The 25,044-nt window shown below is 40.5% G+C and overlaps 1 protein-coding gene across 1 annotated transcript in view; it reads right to left on the bottom strand.

Annotated features, from left to right (window-relative positions):
• Nucleotides 1–25,044, bottom strand: part of MYO1E (myosin IE) — a 175,609-nt gene that overhangs the window by 39,554 nt on the left and 111,011 nt on the right. Inside the window, exons 8-17 of the mRNA XM_006920310.3 lie at nt 24,573–24,707; nt 22,996–23,128; nt 17,519–17,715; nt 14,207–14,287; nt 13,829–13,915; nt 11,488–11,574; nt 10,346–10,513; nt 9,168–9,253; nt 7,509–7,590; nt 2,624–2,730 (exon numbers count right to left, since the gene is read on the bottom strand). Of these exons, the coding sequence (XP_006920372.1) occupies nt 2,624–2,730; nt 7,509–7,590; nt 9,168–9,253; nt 10,346–10,513; nt 11,488–11,574; nt 13,829–13,915; nt 14,207–14,287; nt 17,519–17,715; nt 22,996–23,128; nt 24,573–24,707 (1,163 nt within the window). The remainder of the gene's footprint in view (nt 1–2,623; nt 2,731–7,508; nt 7,591–9,167; nt 9,254–10,345; nt 10,514–11,487; nt 11,575–13,828; nt 13,916–14,206; nt 14,288–17,518; nt 17,716–22,995; nt 23,129–24,572; nt 24,708–25,044) is intronic.

The raw sequence follows: 25,044 nt of genomic DNA, 5'->3' as shown, positions 1-25,044 counted from the left end.
AATCAGTTTAGCAAATTCTATAATGTTTAAAATTTCACATAATTAAAACATCCAAGTTCATTTTTGCATATTCTTGCATGCCGTCACCTCTGAAGTAAACATCAGCCAGGATGGCAATGCCCAGTTGTCATCTTGGCTGGCCAGCTCCTCCTTTCAGGGAGAGGCGGGGAGTCCTTTTCCTGAGTGTCCTTGGTCATTAACACAAGTAGGTCAAGGCCTGAGAACCCTGCTGGGGCAGCAATTCAGAATCCAGGGCAGGCAACGTTGCCAGAGCCAAACAAAAACACATTTTCAACAGGAAAAACCACACCCAATAAACTTCTGGAGTGAGTAACCCTGTCCACCAAGAGCTTCAATTGGCCGTGTAATCTCTGCCGGCGAAGCGCACTGCCCTTTCACGGACCCCAACGCTCCACATTCACAGGTGGAGTGAAACCATCTGTCACACAATAAACCTGAACTAGGACTGGGGGGACGACGCCAGGAAGTGATCTTACTAGAGATATAAATCAACACTTGACCAACTAATACTTTAGGCTTTTTAAAAACAGTTTACATGAATGTAATGTTATGAAGTTCTTTGCTGTAATTAAAATAAGGGGTAGGTGTGATTTAAAAAAATAGGATGAGGAAATTCTATGAGGATTTATTGAATAAACATACAGCTGTCTTAATTTCTCCATTTTCTGATATTCTAATGAGTCAGTTTGGATCGTATGAGAAGGTAGCACCAGAGTCGGGGAACCTCTAACCAAGAGCTGTTGTAAAATCTATATTAGAAGGGATTTTCAGCAGAGCAATCTACGTAGGGCAAGGGGTGGTGAGCTGGGGAGGTATTGCATTCGCAGAGTGAGCGAGATTATCATTATGTTTATTTTAAGATTATATTTGTTGAGAAGGTCTGGGAAAGGAAAGCTGGATGGAGCCTGATGCGGGGGGAAAGGTGGGCTAAAGCATCCATTTATCAATACCTCTGCTTCAAAGACTCTTGTAATTTATTTCTGAGGTTTCATATGATACCAACCTTTTATGTGTGTATATGTACATGAGATGTAAGTGTGGTGTGTATGCAAGTGAACATGAGAAGGGGAGTGTAGAGGTGACACAGAGACAGGCAGAGGCAGGCTCACAGACATGGGGGAACAGATCTGGGAGAAGTTCACTCTGACAGACTAAAGGAGGTCTCATTCTGGATTGACCTTATTTTAAAGAGGAGGAAACCAAGGACTGAGAAGATTAAGTGTGTCTCACTCAAACTAGCAGGTAACAGGCCAGCTCCAGGACACAGTTCTTCCAAATCCCAGTTCAGCCCTTTGCTCTAGATCACCTGTCTTCAAATTACGATGCCTGTACCATCATCACCAGCATGAGAGATTCTTAAAATGCACATTCTTGGACTCCATAAAAGAAGCCACGGGCATGAGTCTACAGAAGCAGAGCAGGACTGCTGAGGACAGGACACTGTGGACATTGCTCATTCATAGGATGACCAGGAATCAGAGCTGACTCAACAGCACATAACACACATAAAGGATCAAGTATTACCTGTCTGCCACAGGTTAGAAAGGATCTTGCTGGCAGGGTGGTTACTGGACCTATACATGTCTCCCAGAGAAGGTAATTAGCAGCTATGAATTTTAATCCTGGTCTTCCTGTTCAAGTTCAACCTGACTAAGTCACTCAACATCTAGAAAAGTCTATCTACTTTTTCCCAAGAGAGAAAAAAAGATGGCAATTCTGGTATACTCACATCCAGTGACTTGATTATCTGGGGACAATGGTGGGGTCCTCTCTGTAGTCCAAGTCACTCACAAGGTCTCTCCCTAGCCTATATTCCTATGGGCAGTGGGATCAGTAGGAACGTGTGTCTGGATCCCTTAGCTGGAGGCAAAAACTATATTTTCTAGTCACCATCTTAACACTTTCTGACTCAATGCCCCATCCCATCATCCCATCCTGCAGAGGCCATTGCCCTAATGCTGGGGGTGGGAGGATTAGTGACGGAGCCTCCGCAGAAGTCAGCTGGGAGAGGGCTCACTGCGTACTTGTCTCCCTCTGGTGTTTTCCCTCCCAGAGAGTCACTCTGCTCATCAACACAGTCCTCGAGGGAATTACAGAACTTACGGCATGTCCCCAGAATCCTCATGAGCAACATTAAATGACAGATTGCTTTTTAACCAGCTCTTTGGACCTTTACTTTCAAACCCGAGTTAAGCATTCTAGGCCACATCCTGTGAGTACTGATGAGGAGCTAAGTGTACTAAGAATTTCTATACAGAGCCTCAAACTAATTTTAAAACCATCCTAACTCTGCGGTATGAGGGTTTTTTTGTTTTGTTTTGTTTTTTTTCCATCTGCCCCCAGACTGGCCAAAATCAACATTATAAATTGCTAATTCTGAACTGAATGGCACTGCTAACATTTTAGGAAAAAGAAAAGATGGAAAAAATATATCTAGTTTTTGTCCTGAAAAAGTTAAAGACACAAGGACATGAAACACATCTGAAGGCAATTTAAATGCTCTTGCCTCTGCCGTAGGACAGCCCGTCTTGAGCAGAGGGAAAAGTGTGCCAGAGTCCACGAAAGCTGGCTCTGACCTCCCCATGTGCCATCTTTACCATACCTGCTTTCTTCCCAGTCTTTGGGCTTCTTGGTTTCGTTTGGTTTTATACAGCGAATATAGTGAGGTGTACATTTCATCAGGGTGCTCACAAGGTCATTGGCTTGTTTCTAGAAAGGAAGAATAACATCAGTTAGAAACTTTCTCTGAAGCAGACTAGCTTTCCAAGGAGACCTGTGAAACCTTAGGGTGGAAATATAGAGCTAGAAATTAGTCTTCATGACAATTTGTTCATTAGGCTTAACTCAGGTCTACCCCACTTTCTTAAAGCTCTACTGACTTTTATGATGATTTTAACTCCCGTAAATGGGTTTAAAATTAGATTTTTGAAAGCAACTAGGCCTTTTTAGTATAGTTAATAAAACAAAAAACTAAAACCCAGTAAATCTCGACATATAATTTTTTATGAGAAACAAGGAAGCATGCCAGTTATTAATGAATTAAGTTAATTTTATATTGATTAAGATTTTACAAATACATGGTCTTCATAAACATATTTTGGACGGGTGGGAGGGCAAATTATTTGTAAGGATAAATCATCAAAATCCCCTATACTCTCTCTCCTGGCAACCCAACCAATAAAGAATTGTCTATAAAATGATGAAAATTCATAGTTAAAGGGTGCGAGATTCACAAATATCTCAGAGTTTATAAACTCTTTATATGCCATTTCATTCACTTTCTTCCTCAGCATATCCTTTTACAAACCTGCAGACTCTGAGCCCTTTCACTGTGCTATGTAACTTACTCCTTCACAAAGCTAAAATAGTCTATATAAAGTCATCTCTCACTAGTTGCACATTGAGTACCCAGAGTGGAACTAGGTTTAAGCAGAAAAAGCCACATAAGTAAAGCTGAAATTGCTGATGAAGTATTTCACATCATGAGTATCACAAACATTATTTGAAGAAACAGGAGCAGAGCCCACATTGGCACTCATGGCACCACACAGCTGGCACACCCTGAGGGACCAGGGATAGGATACACAAGCTCATAACTCCCTTCCTAAGCAAATCAGCACGAAGAGAGAAAACCTCTAAAGGAAAACAGAGAAAAGGGATCTCTGAAGCCAGAAAACCATTTTAATGTCAGCAGAAGGGATGTGCCTGCAGTAGACAACCCTCTCTCAATTAGGGCTTTTCTGTTTTCATGGGTTTGGGAAATCTGAAACCCTTGAGAAAAACTCTTGGGTATATTCAGAGCAAGATGTTCGCTGGTAAATCAAATTCTCTGTTTAGATGTGCAGAATATAGCATTCTTTGCAATGCTTAGAGTACAAGGGCAAAGATGCAGAGCTTATATGACCAAAGCAAAGCTCTACAAGGAAAAAATAAACTCTTATCCTTTTTGTTGATGTAGAGTGTACTTGAGAACAAATCTGATGATCTCTGCAACACATAAGGTGAAGCTGGGGAGGGATTGATTATAACAAAGCTTTTTTTAAGTCCCTCAACTCTTAATTTTTATTTTTGTATTTTATTAAAGCCTTTAAATTTCCAAGAATAATCTGACAGCCTCTTTAGTCCTAAGCATTTAATAACATACTTTCTTTTCACCTTAGTATAAGAAAACAGGGGCAAGTATGACTTAAGTTTATGTGCCACCTGACATAGTTCTCTCTTGCTCAAAATAACAACAGAAAACATTTACTGAACATGAATCAAGGGTTAGACACATGGATTTTCTCATTTATGCCTCATTTCTAAGAGGAAGCTATTATTATTATTATTTTATTATTATTATTATTATTTCTTCAGATTTTTAGATGAGAAAATGGGGTATTAAGAAAAATAAAGTGCTGCTCAAGATGACACAATTAGTAAGCAGCAGAGTTGGGGCTTGAACCCAAGTCTGTGAGCTACCAAGTCTAATTCTTAGCTACAATGCTATCCTGTCTTCCTAAGGAAGATATGGGATAATTTAGCATGATATGAAAGGAATTAAGCTAGGATTAGACAGAAGCCTTTAGGTTGCAGGATAATCAATTTCAGCAAACAGGAATACATCTTAACTGTCAAAATCAATCTGAATTTAGCTATGAGTCCACTTAGATGACCCATGAGGTGATTGGGAAACAGTAACTGACTTTACCCTGACTCCAGGCAAGAAGAGTCCATGAGTCCATGAATTACCAAAGGCCTTTGCCCAACAGGAGCAAGCGTCAAAATATGCAGACAGATAGGATAATGACAAAGGCTTAGAGTGAAAGCTCCTCGTTCTAGCCTCAACAGACTCTTAGTAAGTCCGAGTTGGGGTCTTGGCTCTGCTACTTGCAAGCTAGTGATTTAGGGATAAATCACTAAACTTCTCTGGGCCTCAGTTTCCACATCTGTAAACAAAGGAGGCTGAACCAGAAGACATCTAATGTCTTAATCTAATGGTTGCAATAGGCGGTAAAAGTCAACCAGCCCAAGCATGGCGCAGTGTTTGCGTGTCCTGTCACATCCACTCTGTTGGAGGCTCAGTGTCACTTAGATAAAGCTGCAGCCCAGTCCTCTTTGTCAGCTCTGAGCTCAATTCCATTTCCCTATAGCATCAAACTTTGGCTTTAATTTCAAAACTGATTCTTTCCAGACACAACAATGGAGAATTTAGTGAAGCCTCGAAATCAAGTGTTATTTAATATAGAATACTCTTATTTATAAACAAGGAGTTCTACCCAAACAAATATTCTATTAATTAAATCCTATAGATAGTTTTAAATTTTAAAGAATTAGAATATAATAAAATACCCAACACTAAGACTACCTTAAACGTAAATTTAATATTTCCTCCAAGGAACTCAGGATGTCTTTAAATGCTTACACCTCAAGGTTATCATTAGGACGATATTTAATATCTGTAAAATACTGTGGATATGGAAGGTATAAGAGATGGACCATGGCTATGCATCTCTGAGAAGTGTTTCATAGGGGGCATATAACGCAGGGAGAATGTCACTTCTATGAGGAGGCAGAGTGTCAAATGGACAGGTCCCACAGTCCACTAAGGAGAGTACCATTGGGGGTGAGAATATGCAGAGTAAGTTCCCTTGGATAAGCTGGCTGACTTCACGTTGACCTCCCCAGGCAACAGCAATCCTTGCAGGCCTTACAATCCCCAGCATTTTGAGTACACCCAGAAAGTGGCAATTTTGAGTATTCAACTAGACAAGAATATGAAGGAAAGAAAAGAGTCAAGTCTTCCAAGAAGGAGAAAAATGCTCCTAACCCTGCCCTCCTTTTTATAGGAAATAAGCTCGACTAAGAATCCAGACCACTTGAAAGTGAGTCACTGCAACCTTGGTGATCTGGGCTCCTTGGATCTGAATGTGACCGTCTTGTGACCAGATTTTCCAGCCCAGAGCTAATCCTTATCCAGGACCTTGAAGTGAAGGCATGAGTCAGAAACTTCACTCAGACGTTAATATCTGGGGGCCTCAGGAGATTTGCATCTGTTCTCTGCCCACAACTCTCTGTTCCAGTGAGCTCAATCCAAAGACCGTCCCAGGACTGAATATCTCTAGTTCTTTGAACATGATTGTCCCAGAAAACTCCACCCTCCAGCTCAAAACCCAGCTTGAATCTGACTTCCTCCACAAAACCCAAAGGCTCCTCTTGACTAGAATCTTCTATGAGCTTTCAATAATTAGTTCCTTTATTGCAGGGGTTGGGAGGCAGCCTTCCATACATGAACACTCAGAGAAGAGTGAGTGAGGGTGTCCATGAGGCTGGGGTTAATCCAGGAGGCACCATGAGAAGAACATGTAGGACCTGAACACACAGAGCCAGCGAAGGGGAATGGACAGTCTAGGGTGGGACCCAGCAAATGCACATACAAGTGTCTACTAAGAATTAAACGGAGATGACTAAGCATGGCATGTGGGGAGGGGACTGATAGAGCAGAATGTAACAGATCATATACATTTGGTGTTTATTAGGTTTCAGGCAGTGTGCTAAATGCCTGGGATGATTTATTGAATTTAATCATCACAGTACTTCCTTCAGATAGGTACTAAGATCTCCATCTTACAAATTAAGCCAAAGATGCACTGAGAGTTTAGGTAACTTGCTGGAAATCGCACAGCTAGTAAAAGCCAAAGGTGGTCTGTGAACACAGGTGATCGAATCCCAGAGCCCTACTGTTCATCGCTTGATTCTGTCGATTATAAAACTGGGGTGGTATTTAACTGAAATAATTTTTTAAAATGTTTTTAATGATATAATTAAAAAAAATAGTTTAATGACTATTTCTTGAAGAATCACATGATTAAGTGTATTTGACACAACCTCTAATTAGGAGCATAATCAGGGACAATGAATTTTGTCATGCAATGGCTCAGATAACACAGTGTACTCTCCACAAGAGGCTCCCAAGAAACACTAAGAATTCCTTCCGACTTGGAGGCAACACGCGGCCAGATGTGCCTGTAAATCTCAGAAAGGAGGGGCCTTTATGATCCAGGGAGGAGGGGGCATAAATTGTCCCTATAAGACCCAGTATGTAGAATTTCAGGTACATCAAGTTCCATAATTGGCAACTTTGAGGTCTGGTCTGGGAAATGGTCACCAAAATCTAAAATGTGGCTCTCAATCATAACATTCTGATAGTTTAATGTGAATTCTCCCAGGTTCAGTTTAAAGCCATTTTCTCTTAGAAAGTAGCTGATTATCATCTGCTGACTGTTAAATTCTGAGGTACTTAATATCCATTTGGGGTTTCAGTACAGCCAAGTCAAATTCAGTTTGCGTCCTGTAACCTTTTTTCAAGCAGTGACATGACTTCTGGGCATCTGCTGTAACCAATCCATTACACTGCACTGACCTCATTCTGGCTCGGGTGCAGCCCCTGACTCCTAGAAAACCCTGTCTCTTATAGAAATCTATAAACGTCCCAAAATAGAACAAACCTTTATTTTGCTTCCGGCAGTAGTTGGGCGCCCTTTCTTGTCAGCTTGCAGATTTTCCGGAAATAAAGACTTTATAAAAGGTCTGGAAAAGGAGAAAGAGAATGGATTAGCAATCAGACAGGGCTGAAAGCCTGCTTCCGCAGAGAATGGAGAGAAGGGCTGTCCAGAAGCATGTGACCGTGGCTATAGAACAGCCATCTGACTCAAAGCACGAGCCATCAAGATGTGATCCAGGGAAATAAGCAAAGGACAAAAGAAATAGAAAAATAATTCTAAGATATAAATAAGCATTTTTGAGTCTCAGCCTGAAAAATAAAATTTAAAACTCTGCCTTTGAAATTTCCTCATTCACTGAAATTCGGGTCCTTGACAACATGGAGCGGGGGCAGCGGGAGGAGGTCAGTATGGGTTTGCTAAGTTCAGATAAATCAGACAAACCAGAGCTCAGGGACTTGTATGAATTGTCTGGATCCAATGCACATTCTGCTTTGCTCTAAAGCAGGGTTTCTCAACCTTGGCACTATTGATACTTTGGGTTAAATAATTCTTTGTTAGAGTTTGTGTGTATTTGTGTAGGGGGAGCTGTACTACATATCATAAGATATTTCACAGCATCAGTGGCCTCTGCCCAGGAGACACCAATAGCACAATGCAGGGCAGGGCAGGAACAATGTCCTAGACACTGTAGTGCCCTTTCTGTCTGGCACATAGCCTGGCACACAGTAGCTGCTCAATTAATATTTGCTAACTGCCTAACTGAATCAAGTGATCCGTGTAAATGAACAATCAGACACTCAAATTCAATTTCTCCTAAATGGCTCTTGGTTATGAATTTTCTAGAAATTCTCCCCAGCAATCTACTTTTAACCTGTCCAGACACAATTATAGATTTCTGCAGCAAATGTGTTTAATAAACAACAGATTATGTCTATAGGACAGGCGTTCACATGGTATCAACAGCTCTCAAACCTGGCAATAATTTCAATAACTAAAAAAACCCCCCAAACTCTGAATGCATGCCTGTATCTGACTGTTGTAAAACCCACAAGCCAGGGCTTGTGACTTACCTGACTTTTTAGGAGAGGAACAAATAGATTTTATGTGTTTTCAACTGAAAAGAAATTCAGAATCTCCAAAGTGGGAGGCGTGAGTGCAAGGAAGGGCAGGCATGAGGAGATGAGAGCTGGGGAGGGGTGAAGATTAGGAGGAGGGGGAAGAGAGTTAAAGGAAGGGGAACAACTTCTGAACAGAGCCTGAAAAGGATACTCAGTTTTGCTCTCATCGTAGTTAGGCCTGTCTTAGAGAATTATCAGACTCACTGCTGTTGATTAAGGAAGTTAACTTTGATATTATGACAGTTTAAGTAACAGAGCCTAAAAGAACTGCTATTACTTGGAAGTAGCTCTAAAAACTGAAAAAACCAGAAGACTGAGCAATACAGTATTGTACTTGCCTGGCATGTATAGACTTGATCATGTAAATCGCATCTCATTTCCACTACCCAGGAGCTATTTTGAGAAATCAAACTGTCCACTGATAACCCAGACCCAACAGCTCAAAGGAATGAAATGCTGACCACTCAAATGCCGCAAATTTGTTTTAATATTGAAAATTTGACCAAAACTACATCCCACATCAGATAAGGTGAAACACACTTACAGTTCACTGCTCTGCATAAGCTCGATCAGATCCATAAAAAGCACATCACGGTTCCTTTCACAAAAGCCATCCATGTCATAGGATACCTGGCCAAGAATGGAAAGGAATGGAATGCTATCCTGTAAGTATTTCATTGAACAAAAAAATCCAAGTTGGCATGGCTAATCTTACCAGAATGTGCGTATTTCCAGATTTCGTCATGAACTGTCGCACAAAGACTGTGCGACAAGAAAATTTTCATGTTTTACCTAACTTGGTTGGCTAACTGAGTTAGCGATGGCCTGTGGATATGGATGAATGCCATCTGGCTGCCTACATGGCCCAGGTGATCTATGTCTCCAGCTCTCATGATCACATAATTTCTTCTTCAATGGGTCCATAGGAATGTCTAAGTAATAAACTTAATTCTTTCTCTAAATTTTAGCTATGACAGAATAAAATTTTAAAAACTCCTTATGCTCATTAATCCATTGCAATGGGCCATGATATCCCAGGCTTTGCAATTTCTCCTACGAATGGTGTCAGAGATGGATCAATTCAGCCCAAAACTCATGCTCAGGGACTCTGGTTAACAAAAGATGTGTTGGAATGAAAAGTGAGACCAGTGGGTTTCCACAGGACTAGGAAGTCCCTAAATACCATGACCTCAATTTACTTATCTTTGTATCACCAGCACCCATACAAAGCTGGCCTACTACCTAGTAGGCACTCAATAATCATGCATTTTATAGGAACAAACACCAAAAGTGAGCCTTTGGAACTTATTTATATTCCCAGTGGGCACGGGCAGGTAAGGAATGCAGGCTTGTGACTATAGACAGAGGCAAGACAAAAATCCATTCCTTCAGAAGTTTGATATAGGTACCAGGGTGATTCATGATTAAAAAATACGCAGTAATGTATGCTGTCTTTTGTATCGCCTTCCCATATACTTCATAGGTCCCATGTTGTTGAATGAATGAATCAAAGTTGAGTGAATAATAATGACACAGAAAAGAAAAACTCACTTAATATAAACCCACAAGCAGTGAAGACACCAGTGAGGCAGATGAAACTACATGGATACTGTTTTCAGTTGCCTCATGAGAAAACAGGTAATAGTCCCAAAGACTTAAAACAAAAAGACACTGAAAAGGATAACATCCCCTTTCCTGTTGACCCATGATCTCTGGCCATACCTTCCCAGCGTAATGGTGAATAATGAAGCCTTGGTTCCAGCTGTTGAAGTGCTCATGATTCCCGATCTGCATCTGGAGTTTCTGCAGCAGTGTCTGATCTGCTCCCTCACCCACTGCGTGCATAGTGGCACACACGTCATCCAGGATGCTCATGATCCCAGGAGGGTTCTGATGGAACCAATAAGCCAAAGCCCCAATCAGTGACTACTCTAAAACATACAATGCTTATCAGATCTTTCGTTAAGCAAGAAAACAGCTCCCTAGACTCAAGATACTTTCTTGAAAGTCAATCTTTCCCTTCGAGCAAGAATGCCATTAATAATCCCAAATGGGAGTCAGCACTTAAATCTAAAGATGGAGGAAAGTCCATTTTCCAAAAAAGCATTTCACTCCCCAAAGTTCTATTCAAAGTCGCATACAGATCATAATCTGCTCGATTCTATTCGTACTAAGTTGATTTAACCCCCCCCAAAATAAAAACATTTTCCTTTGACCCTAACTCATTCTTTCATGTCCTATTACCCCTAGAAGCACAGTTTGCACAATTACACAGTGTACCCATTCTAACACGTATTACTTTTTTTCCCAGACAGCACTATTTGATAAACAATCCCCGTGTTTTACATTGTCTTCTTATTTACTATTTTAATGGCTATATTTCCCTGCTCTGATATGCTGTAATTAACAACTGATTTGTCTATAGATGTTTTCACTGTTTCCCGCTTTTATAAAACAAAACAAAACAGTGCTGTAGAGATCTCTGTCTACATCCTTTTTGTTTTCTTTTGAATAATTTCTAGGGCTAAAGTCCTAGAAGTTGTGTGAATGGTCTAGAAGGCAAGAAAATTTTCATGTGTCTTCATACACTCTGCTATCAACATAAATGATAGTTGTCATCTCTTAGAATTCAGCAACAACTTCTACTTGTAAATTGACATTTTACTCGAATACATATTTGTATTTACAAGAAAAAGACTCTATTGTTCTATTTTCTCGCACATACATATACACACAAAATTCATGTAATTGCTAAAATTCTCTGCAAATCAGTCGTCACTTTGCTTATTCTAAAACAATGACACAGAAGAACAACTCAATGTAAACCTGTGAGCAGTGAAGAGACACATCAGACTGATACTTACAACTTTGTTCTCTATGAGATCGCATACGATTTTGTTATTAAAGTACTCAATGGGTGTCCATCTTATTCCCTCTTGAACATATTCTTCCTGTAGAGAGCAAAACTCACATTATTACCCGGTGAAGACTAGTTAAACTCTGCACACATGGATAGCAAAGGCACATGAATCACCATGAAAGAAAAACTTGAACTTTAATTTTTTTTTTCCTTAAGAGGGATAGAAAAGGAACATTTCATTGCTTGATAATGGAACTTTACATTCAGTTTGAACCATATTAAATTGTTATCATACAACTGTTTTGCATGCAAAAGTGGCGATTTAATATGACTTAACCTGTAGGTGAACTTCACAATAATCTCTTTGAATTTAACATAGGATAGTAATACAGACTAGCCCTAGGCACTTAAGGGGAAGATCCCTCTACGGTTAGTTGTTGATCTAACTTTATGAATGCCACAACACTCTCCCGGTTTTCCTCTTTCCTCCTCAGATCTTTACATGATGAAGAGTCTCAGGGTTCAATCTTCCAGCCTTCGCATTTTCTCAACCCTCCTTCTCTGGACGATTTCAATCTCATGGCTTTAAATAGCACCTATAGGCTAAGGATGCCTGAATTAATTTCTCTAGTCTAGACCTCCCTGCTGAGTTCCAGACTCATATATATTTCACATTTTGGGATCTCCACTTGGCTGTATACCAGGGTTCTCTAATGTACCTAGTTTGGCAGAGTTCTGATTCTACATCCCCCCACCGTCATTAACCAACTGCTCTCCTAATCTTACTCTTCAGTAAAAAGTCTCATCTTTGGCCTCATTCTTCGTGCTACATAGATATGAATCATCCTGGATTCCTCTTTCCTTCTTAACTTATTGCTACTTATTTTGAGTAAGTCATGTTCACTCAGTCTCCAAAACATACACGAATGTGACCACCTCTCCTGTGTCACAACCTCTGCCGGTACCATCATTGTCCTCGCGCCTACCACTTCTTGCCCAGTCTCCCGCAGTAGTCTCCTAACTGGTTTTTAAACTTCAATTCCTGCTTGCTTTCCTGATTTCACCCAACTCTTAAGTCTATAGAGCCAGAGTGACCTTTTTAAAAACACAAAACACAAATCAGACTATGTTACTCTCTGCTCAAAATGCCCCAATGGTTTCCCATCATACTTACTATAAAAACTGAAGTTTCTGCCATGTCCTACAAAATTCCTATATGATCTAGCCTCTGCCTACTTCTTCCCGTCTCAGTCCCTCCCACGCTTTCTCCTGGGTGTTTTACTCTAGCTACTCTGAGGTGGTGGAAGGTTAGAAGTCCAGGGCAGAAGTTTATGTGAAAACTCCACTGGGCATTGGGGTTCCTAAGCAGAGGCATGAACATCTCAGTGACTAAATGTCCCCGAAATAGTCTTTCATATGTGCAGTGGGTTGAATGTGTCCCCCAAGATTTCATGTCCACCTAGGACCTCAAATTATGAGGTTTGGGAATAGGATCTTTATAGACATAATTACCTAAGGATTTCACAAATGAAATCATCCTGGATTTAAGGTGATCCTCAATCAAAGCACTGGTGTCTTTACAAGAGAAAAAAGAGGGAGATTTGGACACACTGTCATGTGAAGACAGAGGCAGAGACTGAAGTTATATTGCTGCAAAACGAGGAACGTCAGAAGCTGAAGAGGCAAGGAGAGCATCTCCACTAGAGCCCTGAAAGAAACATGACCCTAGTGACACTTGGATTAAGGTCTCTGGCCTCCTGAACTATGAGAGAAGAAATTTCTGTTGTGTTAAGCCACCTAGTTTGTGGTACTTCGTTATAGAGACCCTAAAATCGAAAAACAATATGGCATCCAGAACAGAAGGGAACCTGCACCGGTAATGATTTTCAGAAGAAGCTATAAGCAAGACATGTGACCTCAAGTCAGAATTAACATATCAGCTTTGTTAAAGACACATTTATTTCTAGGGTAGATTGGGAGTAAAGCAAATCTGAGAAAGTCAAATTTTTCCTCTGGAACACAGGATATGCCATAGACAATTGGGATTGGAACTAAGTTTCCATTTTCCACTTGGCCAATGAGTCAGAGAGTAGTAAAAGCAGCCAGTCCTAAGTCCAACTTCACAGTATCATTTGCTTCAAGGAGAAAGAAAATGTAGCAGATGGCGTTTATATTTCACAGACTAAAATGTCACAATGGCATATGGTTTTTCTGCCTGATTCCATTAAGTACACTTCCTAAGACAAGACTAAAATTTGAATCTATTATCGAAAGAGAGAAGTCAATACCTATTAAAACAAAACAAGTTAGAAGTAGAACAAGATGGAGGAAGAAGGACCGCTTACCTGTTCTGCCTTTAAGGTCAGTTCAATAAAAATTTGCTGTAATTTTTCATTAACAAAATTGATACAAAACTGTTCGAAGCCATTTTTCTGAAAAAAAAAAAAAAAGTTACTTGCATTAATTGTTTATGCAAAATCATTTTGAAGTCATTTTTTGAGCGATTTACTGAGATGTTTCAATGTGGAAAGCCTTAACAGAAAAGTTGGAGGCTTCAGTAGAAAGCTGCATAGTTTATATTCAGGAGAAACTAATTTGGTACATGAAAATCTCACAAGGGCAAAAACTGGGCTGTGGTGGGTTTTTCATTGCCTAGAACTATTTCTTCAAGCCAGATGAAATATATCACTCTTCCAGTCCCCAATTATTCAAACTCGTCCTACCTGGAATATTTCAAAGCCGTAGATGTCCAGGACGCCAATGTTGTATTCTTCATGGTCCTTCTCCATCGCTTTGTTGATGGACTAGGAGAAAGTAACCAGCATGGTAATTAACTCCTTTTCTTTCACATTAAAAGTGGGCATGCATGGGGAAAAGGGAAGCAAGTAGGCACTCAGCAACTACTACTGCCTGCTGGAAACAGGACAACAGGAAGATAGGCGACTTGTAGCTTCAAAAAAGTCTCAGTTCAATGTCGAATACTTTGGGAAACCACTAAGATCCCAAAAAACTACTACGGTAGGAAAAAAATAATGTTTGCTTAATGATGAAAACCGTTAAATTCGGACAGAGCCAGTTTTTCTAAGGAAGCCTTAGGAATCAGAAGAAAATGTCATCTTGGATGATTGAAGTAAAAGCTATTTCATATAAAGAATCCCATTCAGTAGTCATTTAATGATCACCTAGCACGATGAGCCAGGGATGTCAAGAAGACAATCCTGTTCCAAGGAGCTTATAGAGAGAGTGAGCCAACTGTGGATAATAATACCACTAATTACTATTAAAGCGATTATAATAAACGCGGCTTACGCATATTTAACATTCACCTGTGCCAGGCTTTGCTAAGTGCCCTCCATGTGTTGCTTCATTTAATTCTCACTACAATTCTCGTAACGACAGTGGTAACATTATAATTCCTAAGATCTCAGTGGGCGAGAGGGAGGGCCTAGGATTAAATTTTGGTAGCATGATGCCTAAATCTGTGTTCTTGATCACTGAGAAGAGATGTGCAATGGCATAGACTTAATGACAGGAGGGTAGGTGTAGGTTAGAGGGGGTTAGTGAGGGCTGTAGGAGAGGGGAGAATATGGGAGAAAAGTTCCTGGAGGTGGTAAATACCTGGATGAATCTTAAAGTACCAGAGTTGTTTTCCAGGCAAAAAAATAATGACAGATCATCTCTTGCGAGTTAATGGGTAATGATATTCAGCACTTAGCTCAGTGCCTGGCACACAGTCAATGCTCAATAAATGCAAGCTCTAATTAGTATCACTTACCTGGCGTATCTATTCCCCCTTTACCATACAAAAAACTGAGGGAAGACAGAAAGGAAATAAGGTAGGAAATCCAGGGTTGGAAGGTATACTGAACAAAGAGATAGGAAATGTGGGTTTTAGTCCCAGTTCTGCTTGACCCTCTGGCTCAATAGCTTCGGGCAAAACCAGCCATACTTGGGCCTAAGATTCCGTTGTCGGTGAAATGAGGGCTCTGGACAAGTTAAAAGCATGGCTAATGTTTAGTATGACTTTGACCTTCCCAAGCAATCTAACCCTTAAAATAGCCATAAGAAGTACACAGAATAATTACCCTGTGCTGCCCTGCCTTACCCAACCCTAACCACACCTAGTATTTTTTAAGCCTTATAAATGCTGCTATTCAGGTTAAACACAGACTTTCGGGATCTAATGGCCATGCTGTTGCCCTTAACTAGGGTTTCCCTAGGGTTCTTTCTGGTATGATTATATAAAAGGCAGAGAAGTAGAATAGCTGTAGCACTCTCAGATTACCTGGGCTTACTTCCTAGATCTATGAATTAATAGTGGTATGACCTTGGTAAGTTCCTTAACCTCTTTGTGCCTCATTAGCTCACCTGTAAAACAGATAATGATACCTAAGTCATAGGGTTGTTGTAAGAATTAAATGAGTTAGTTTTTCCTAAAATACTTAGAACAGTGTCTGGTACATAGTAAGTGCTATATAAGTGTTTGCTATTATTACTCTCCCATTCAGAGGCTGCACTGATTAACATAGACTGTCACTGGCAGTTCTACACTACTGAAAGACTAATTTTCTGGATCTATATGTGGTATACATATATAAATATGTATATATATGCATATTTCTATATATATGATTATCCCACCATAAAAAAATCTGTGGTAGTTTTAAAATACAGTCATCCTTTAGTATCCTTGGGGGATTGGTTCCAGGAGCCCCTGAGGATACCAAAATCCGCAAATGCTCAAGTCCCTTATACAAAATGGTGTAGTTTCTGCATATAACCTACGCACATCCTCTCATATACTTTAAATCATCGCGAAATCTGTGGTAGTTTTAAAATACAGTCATCCTTTGGTATCCTTGGGGGATTGGTTCCAGGAGCCCCTGAAGATACCAGAATCCGCAAATGCTCAAGTCCCTTATACAAAATGGTGTAGTTTCTGCATATAACCTAAGCACATCCTCTCATATGCTTTAAATCATCGCGAGATTACTTAGAATACCTAATACAATGTAAATACTATTAAATAGATGTTATACTGTATTGTTTAGGGAATTATGAAAAGGAAAACATGTCTGTACATGCTCAGTACAGTCGTGACCACTGTAGGCCAAATTACATGGTATACGTCAGCAACGACTTAATATTTATTATTTTTTTTGAATAATTTCATCCGCGGATGAATTCACAGATGCGAAACCTATGGATATGGAGCTTCAACTGTGCAAAAAGTCTTTGATACTCCTCCCTTCAGAAGGTGGAGCCTATTTCTCTCCCCTTAAGTGTGGGCTGTACTTAGTGACTTGTTACTAATGAGTAGAATATGGCAGAGTGGCAATATTTGAGTCCAAGATGAGGACATTAAAAACTTTGTGACTTCTGCTTTGCTCTCTCTCTTAGATCACTCACTGTGGGGGGAACCAACTGCCGTGATGTGAGGATATTCAAGCAGCTCAAAAGTAAGGACTGTGTAGCAAGGAACTGAAGTGTCCTGCCAACATCCATGTGTGTCATCTTGGAACCAGATCCTCCAACTAACTCTAATCAAGCCTTGGGATGACTGCATCTCTAATCAGCATCTTGACAGCAGTCTCATCCCTGAATCAGAACCACCAAGCTAAGTCACTTCCAACTATCTGACCCACAGAAACTGAGAGAATAAATGTTTTGTTGTTTAAGCCACTAAGTTTTGGATTAATTTGCAACACAGTAATAGATGACAGACACGACACGTCTAAATCTTTAGAATCAAAAGTCAAGAAAGGTTCATGACCATGGGTCTCCTCTTTTCCTGGTCTTCAATTCTACCTTTACGAAATATTTTGTCCACAAGAAGCTGTTATCATACTAGTGTCTCAGTGGGCCATTCTAGAAGTAAAAGCGGAATTCAATGATCCCCAGATAAGATGGTAAAAGTGGAGGAGTAAGGTAATGGTTATAAGGAATGAACCAAAACATGAACACAAAACCCTTACTAGTTTGATTTTTTAAAGCTACGAATGAAGCATCACCAATATCACCCTGTGTTTACTTACATCTACCAAGAAATCAAAGACCCGGGAGTGCAGGGCCTTGGCGAGCGCATCCCTCGTGTAACAGGCCTGCTCCACGTTGAGGGTAACATGGATGGACTCCGACTTGCCTCCCCACTTGCTATCCATCTGCCGGCTCGTCAGCTTTTCTTTCAACCGGTCCTGGTTTATCCCCAAGAGATAGGCAGGAAAAGCCAAAACTATAGAAAACAAAATAAAACATGATTGTCTTTCAGAATTAACAGTCTATCTCGCAAATATGTGAAGGCACTTGTGTGTGTGCCTTCACACACCCACACACCCACACGCACACCCACACACACACGACACCATCTTTAGCCTCCAAGAATTTTCACTCTAAATTGAAGACTGGCACATAGTAAGTTCTATACAAGTGTTTGCTATTATTTGCTTTATTATATCAGCAATCTCACACACATTCATCCACTTTGTTTTTCCCAATTGTTCTATTACATGAGTCAATTCCTATGATGACTGAGAGTTTCAATAATACAAATCAGAGACCCAAGAAGGGTGGCAAGCCAATCCCCTCTACTGAGATCACTGCTGAATGCCTAAAATGGATATCTCTCCAAGCTTGCAGCAATACAGCAGGAAGGAATTAAATCAAGAAACATTTCTTTGGCTCCAAATATTGTTTTCTTCCTTTTTGGTACAGTGTTTTCATAGCATCATTCCCAAAGAGTTTTTGAAGCACCTGATACCATCAAACTAATAATTAAAACCAATCATATATTTTTTTAATGGTTTTATCTGTAGGGTTATTAGAGAGAAAGAGGACAAGACACAAAATAATTAAGATATCTTGAAGAAAATCTAGAGATGGTACAAGTGTTTACCAAATAAAGAAGCCTACTAAAACCTAAACATGTGACAAAGATAGATAATAAAGTCCTGGAGGAATTTAGAACAGGAAGATACTACTACTTGCTGGTAGTGGAGGAAGATGTGGGATTTGGGTGGGGCCTAAAGGAATGAATAGGATTTGTATAGACGCAGAAGAGAAAGAAGGGCAGAGGGGAATGGAATGTGCAAAGGTGAGGAGGCAGGACTATAGGAGACATGGTCAGGTCAAGGCACAGCGACTAGACCAGCACTGGCTACAGCTGAAAGTTAAGGTAGATGATTAAAAGGCTAGAATGAATTCTGATGGTGGAGGTCACTGAGCGATATAAGATATTCGAGCTGGAGTTAAATGGGCCTGGATGGCTTCTGGAGAGGGGTGTTAACGGATTTCTCTAGGCATGGTGTATGGAATGAAACGGAGGGCATCTGTGTTTTTCACGTCACGGCACACCCATCCCATTCTAAAGACATGTAGTGGCGTAGTTTGTGGGTTTTGGATAGACAAGCTGAGCTTCGGGTGACTTAACAACTTGTTTCAGGCTGTGAAACGCTCCAAGAGGAGGGCTAGTGATATAAATGGGACTTTTTCTAGTCAAAACACTCTAATGTGAGTAAGTGACACCGCTCTGGGGCATGAAAGAATGTTCAGATTTTTTCCAATATTAAGGAAAGATTATTATGGACACAAATCAAAATTCGAAATTGGGATATGAGTCTTCTTTTTCCGCATAAAGCTTTACCAAAATTATCTGATAAAAGGATTTTGTTAAAGACCTTATGATAAAGCTCAAAAATCACAAGGCTCTCAATAAAGGATAATCTTTTAGAATTTCACAGATGGTGTTAGAATGAACAGGCTGACATTTTTCACATACCTTCCAATGAGATTAAGTCAGTGAATGCATTCTGAAACAGTGTAATGCCAGAACAAGGTATATATTATCTACATGGTTGTTCCACAAAAATGCTCGGAATAGTAGAGGGTTTCCTTTTTACAAAGGCCACGTAAACAAGATCAAATGCACTAATTTGCCAATGGCCATTTTCTTTAGTTTCGTTTTAAAGTTATCGCATATGGTCAGGAAACTGGATGTGCCTTCCGCTAAACAGAAACTTAACTTTGCACAGAGCAAAGACATAAGACGCCCATTAATCAGACTGGACACATTAAGGTTGTGAGAATCAAGAGAAATTTACCAAAGCGTCTGACATATAAGAGGTTCACGAAGGGGAAGCTATAATGTTGGTTATTATCACAATCACCAGGCAGACAGTCGGGACATGCATATCTCACTTGATACAGTGGATTATCATCATCAGTGCCCCTCATTCACCAGGGCCCCTCACTGTTCATGGCAATTACACAGTGGATAGTTCGATACAACAAATAATTAGCCCCAATTTGTCTGTTTCATAAATAAGGGCTTCTCCCAATCCGCTAACCATGCTAAAATAGGAACACAGTTCAGGTTCAAATATTTGGTGAAAATGTTTATGCCATTATCTTCATGACCAAACGGGCTAAGTCCTTCGGTCCTCGAGACAACAGGCAGACCAGACTGAAAAAGAAACATGCTGTACTTCCACGTCTCGCACCTCTTCTACAGAAGAGAGGGAACAAGTGAGGGACCACAGGCGCTTGAAAAACAAGGCACGGGATTTGGCCAAGAATCAGAGCACAGGTTTAGAGAAACGGCTAAGACGTCTAGAAAGGAAAACCAGTACTTGTTTGAAAAAAATTCATGCCGTGCTTCTTAAGCATAAGCTTTTATGGCCTTGTATTTTTTTCAGTGGCTGCCCTGAAATTACAGGGCTGCTCATATTGACTTCCTTTAGGCTGTGAATTTCCATGAGGGTGTGTGCGAGTGTGGCTGGATCAGAGCAGCAGTATGGAGGCCTGGAGACTGTGGGGAGGGAGTGGGAGGAGCAGGCATCGATTAATTAAAAAATGCTGATGTAACTCTGGTATAGTTAATCTGAGTTATGTAGAACAAAAAAGAACCTGCTAGAAAGTAATGTTTCAGCACATTTTGAGAACGAAGATAGATTTCTGTTACTGCATTCAAGAGAAAAGCGAAGTCGGGTTTAATTATTTTCTTATACATTTGAAGTGTAGAGAAGATAGAAAAACCAAAAAGATGTAGCAAAACAAAATTCCATTTTACAAATTTAAAACAAATGGCAAATGAATGTGGTTTACCTGTCTTTGGTGTTCTGGTTCTGTGCTTTCTAACCCATTGACAATGGGGCAAAGGAGGGGCCTTGTCACTTGGACTCCTCATTGTTATTTTGTAGTATTTTTTTTTTCCTTCAACAAAATTCTTATGTTAATTTATATTTAATATCTTTTAAACAAGACTTCGTTCTAAAACACTACCTTCCTGTATTGCTAATGACAGGTACACATGTGCCCAAGTTGAGGTTTGTTTGACTTCTCAGCAATGTAAAGATTGGACTCACGAAATTCTATAGCTCCATTAGTCTAAGGTCAGGTAACAACAAAATTTGTTGTTATTAGTAGCTATTTGCTTCAGTATGCCAGTTGTGATGCAAATCTTATCATTTTTTTTTTCTATAATAGCTAGAGAAATTTTGCCTTTTTCCATTATACAAATATGAGCTAGCACCTACCTCTACAAATTGATTCCACAGATACACTCAGATGTGAGAAAGACAACACAAACCAGGTTATTCAATTTAGTAGTGTTCATTCAGTACTGTAATAGCAGAAGATCCAAATCATCTTAATGCCCACCAACAGATGACTAGTTCAATAAATTAAAATATAGCTAAATAATAGAATGCTATGCAGCTATAGAAAAGATGAAGTTCCTTAATGAGTCGATAAAGAATCATCTTCAAGATATCAGGTTAAGTAAAAAAGCAACTGTAGAGTATGTTATATGCTCTCATTAATGCAAAAAAAAAAAATGAGAAAAAAAAGAGTGGATGTGTGTAGTTGCTCTGGAACACATATCCCCCCAAAAGAATACAAGAGACTTTGTTTCCACTTTTGTTCCCTCTGGGAAGGGAAAGGAGTTGACTAGCAAAGGGTAGATGGGAGAACTCTGACAGGGTGCCCATCTGAACCTTGTTAAGGTAGTACCAACTGAATAGAAAACAAACTACTAGAAAGAAGACACATTTCTTCATTAGGCCTCTTTGATTTCAAGCACAGTCTTTCCTGATCTCCATCACTCCACCAGGGAATTTCGCAGGCAGTTGCCAATTCTGAGCCTTACCCAGTTGACCAAGGAGGCTACTTCCTCCGGACATAAATGTGCAATGAACCACTTCTTGGCTCAAGTATATGGGGAAATGCTTGCTGCGTCAGAATCGTGACTTTGTTCTCCAGCACAAAGAGGCAATAAAGGATTGTATTATCGAAAAGGGCAAGAGAAATCCAGCCTACTTCCATAGAAAATACTAAGAAACCCAAACTGTCAATGTTAAGAGGTCAAGTGTTAATGACCTTCCCAGGCACGCAGGTGCATTTGTTAAAGGTTAAGGGTAAAGTGTACAGTCTAGAAACATAGACATCATCATTATTGTTAGACTGTCTTTCTAGACTCTATGGGTCCCCTGTATATTTACCGTTTTCCACCCCACTCCTTTCCCTGGTAAACATAATTTATCTTGCTCTTTATCAGACAGACATCAGAAGTTAGCAGAACTTCCCTCTTTTATCACAAAAGAAAACAAAAATATAAAAAAGAACCTTATTTGGAATGGAAATAGCCTCACTGCATTGTCAGCAATGAGTGGGATACTATTTATTACCAAGCATCTAAATTTATCATTCTTGAAGAATGCTGAGAAAGGAAGAAATGTCTTCCTGGGTGGTTAAAGGATGTGTGGGTTCTGAAAGCAGAGTCATCTGATGCCTAAAAGGCTAGAGTCACACACCATGGCGATTATTGTAGATTGTATCACACATAACCAATAATGTCTCCAAAGGAAGAACTTGATTTCTTCTCAAAGAGTAAAAATGATCATTCAGGTCCTCAGGCTGATTACTACAGATGTGACCATTAAAGGTGATCCTTAGCAATATCGATATAGTAGTCAATGTCCTTTTTCCTTCTGTTTTCAGAAATCCAATCTAATAATCCAACCCGCAGGACAAACTGAATCTGTGAGCTTTCTGTATTTACACATATCCTATCACCTGTTCTTCAGGACCTTTGGATGAATGTAGACCCTTAAGATCAGTTACAGAAAAGATTTTTATGAGGAGACAAATCTTTTGAGTTATTTAGTTATTATGCTAATCTGCATTGAAGTACACCCTTATTTTTAAACCGAGATGTGAAATTCTTCCAAACTTCCCCAAGGTTAATGATAAACTGAAACAAATTCATCAACAGTCTATATATGTGACTCTGGTATAGTTAATGTGGGACGTGGGACGTAATGAGGAGAGGGGCAGATGCATAGATGAGGCCTGGACTCTCACAGGCCCCTTTGTTCTGCCACAGCAGGGTGCCTAAGACTCTCATCTCTTTCCCCGAAACCCTGGTTGAGACCTAAGGAAAGGAAAGTGGTGAGTTACTCCTGATGGAGCCAAACAACTGTTTCCCCCCGTTCCACCACCCAGGGCCAAAGCTACTGACACTCTTCACTCTCCACGGCCGCATAATTGCCAACTTCTTTGAAGCTGATATTTCCCAGGTGGAGAACACCTGCCACTATCTGCAGCACCAGCGTCTGCTCCTCTGCGAAGATCCCAATCACATTCATCGCATGCTGGAAGAGAAAAGAGAAACCACTCATACAAGCTGGTCACCCGCTTTAAATGCAGTAAAGAAGCTTAAGCTTAGATCGAGTTGTGCAGTTCTATAAGGCTTAGCTTGTGATGGCAGCTGAAAGTTTCTGTCGGACATTGTCACTGGTTAATGCGCTCTCACACATTCTTCTAAAGTCTTAAAACTGTGCTGGAAAGACAGTTCCGTCCTTAAATAGAGCATGCAGTCCTCCAGGAATAAGGGCAAGAGAGCTCCAGGAGGAAAGATACTCAGAAAGAGCAGCAGCTGTACACAAAGTCAACAAGTCTGTCCTGGTCTCTTGGTGTGCTCTTGGTGCCACCCCTCTCCCTCCAAGGGTGATGCCGCCTGTGTCCAGCTACCCCAAATAGATTTGGAGGTCTTTCCCTTCATCGGGAGGACCGATAATAGCTTGCATTTGCGAAAAGATCTTATTAAAAATCTCCAAGAAATCAAATAAAAGCATCATTAGAAAAGTCCTGTTTCTGAGGTCCATTAGATTCAATAAAAGTAGCTGAAAGGCTTGAGTCTTTGATATCTGTATCCTAAGAAAATACTGTACTCTAAGACCAATGCAGGCTCCTTATCTGCATTGTTTCACCCAACTCTTTGGAGCCATGGGGGCTTTTGATGCCCTTTTTTTCCTGGCACCCAGGACACGGTCTATCTGAACTTCCTGCCCCTTTCAAGAACAAATGTCAGCTTCCTTCAAACTGTACCTCCAAATGCCCAACCAGGGTCTCCCACCTGGTTCTGGATCTAGGCTAAGGATGTGCCTGACCGGTAGCTGACTCAAAGGGCAGTGGTGATGCATTTCTTTGAGGCTATATGGCTTAGCAGCCTACCTCCAGGAAGTTCTTGATTGATCTATTGTTTCCCTGAGGATGGGACCCCTTAGTAGTCAACCCGAGTTCACGCATTATATTATAACACACACACAATGTGAAGGGCATGGAGAGAGGACTGATCGCATTCTGACCTGTACAGTACACAGGAGAATAGGAAGTGGGTGGGAGAAAAGACTAAAAGTATTCTAACATTTCTAAATCTGATTTAGATCGTAAGAGTGCTCTTTGCTTTGCCTTTCTAAGGAAAGAGTTGTGTAAGTTGTCAGCGTGTCAGCAAAGCGGTATGGTAAATATATTACCCAGAATAGTTTTTACTTGTTAATCAGAGCTCCTGCAGGGGGATAATGATGAATTCACTTTTTTCTTAAACCCACCTCAAATCATTAAGTGGTCCTCAGGCAACTGGGCAGGCGACTATTTAAGGGTGCTTCAACATGTTTTAGGAAATGGAGTGCTTACAGCAGAAGGAGGTGGAAATTATATGCAGCTCTTGGCTTTGCTAACCTCCACTGCTCTTTCTGCCAGAGGCAATACCCCGTCTGGAGAGCAGATCCTGCCGGGCCCTGTGCCAGCACTTACCAGAGTTTCCTGAAATTCTCGCTTGTCATCAATGTCATCCACCTTGTAGGACCCAGAGAGGCTCAGGTAGTAATAATAGTCCATGCTGGTGATGCCGAGGCTGTGCTTCTGCTCTGCAGAGGCGCCCTCAATGAGCTGGAGCAAGAGAAAGCAGGGTTTGTGTGACGTGACCCTCAAACTACTCAAAAGACCTCATAGATGCTGCTGACACCCCTCCCCGCTCCCCGAGCACAGGCAACGTGACTTTCTATCCCTGCGTTCTATAACGATTGGTGGTCCTCATGTCCAAAATATGAAGGGGCTTCAGAATTTCTGATCTAATTACAGTAGCCCCAAGTCATCTCTGCAAGTTCTGGTTGTTAACTCTGATCAGACCTACTAGAGCCGAACAGTTTAGTTTCCCTTGTCCAGTAAAGGGAAAGGCGTACTTCAGTGGTGAAATCCCTCAGGAGGGTGGAAAGCAAGCCATTAT

The sequence above is a fragment of the Pteropus alecto genome, unplaced genomic scaffold (genome assembly GCF_000325575.1).
Source record: "Pteropus alecto unplaced genomic scaffold, ASM32557v1 scaffold86, whole genome shotgun sequence".
Classification (NCBI taxonomy): Eukaryota; Metazoa; Chordata; class Mammalia; order Chiroptera; family Pteropodidae; genus Pteropus; species Pteropus alecto.
This window is presented reverse-complemented; position numbering and strand designations above follow the sequence as displayed.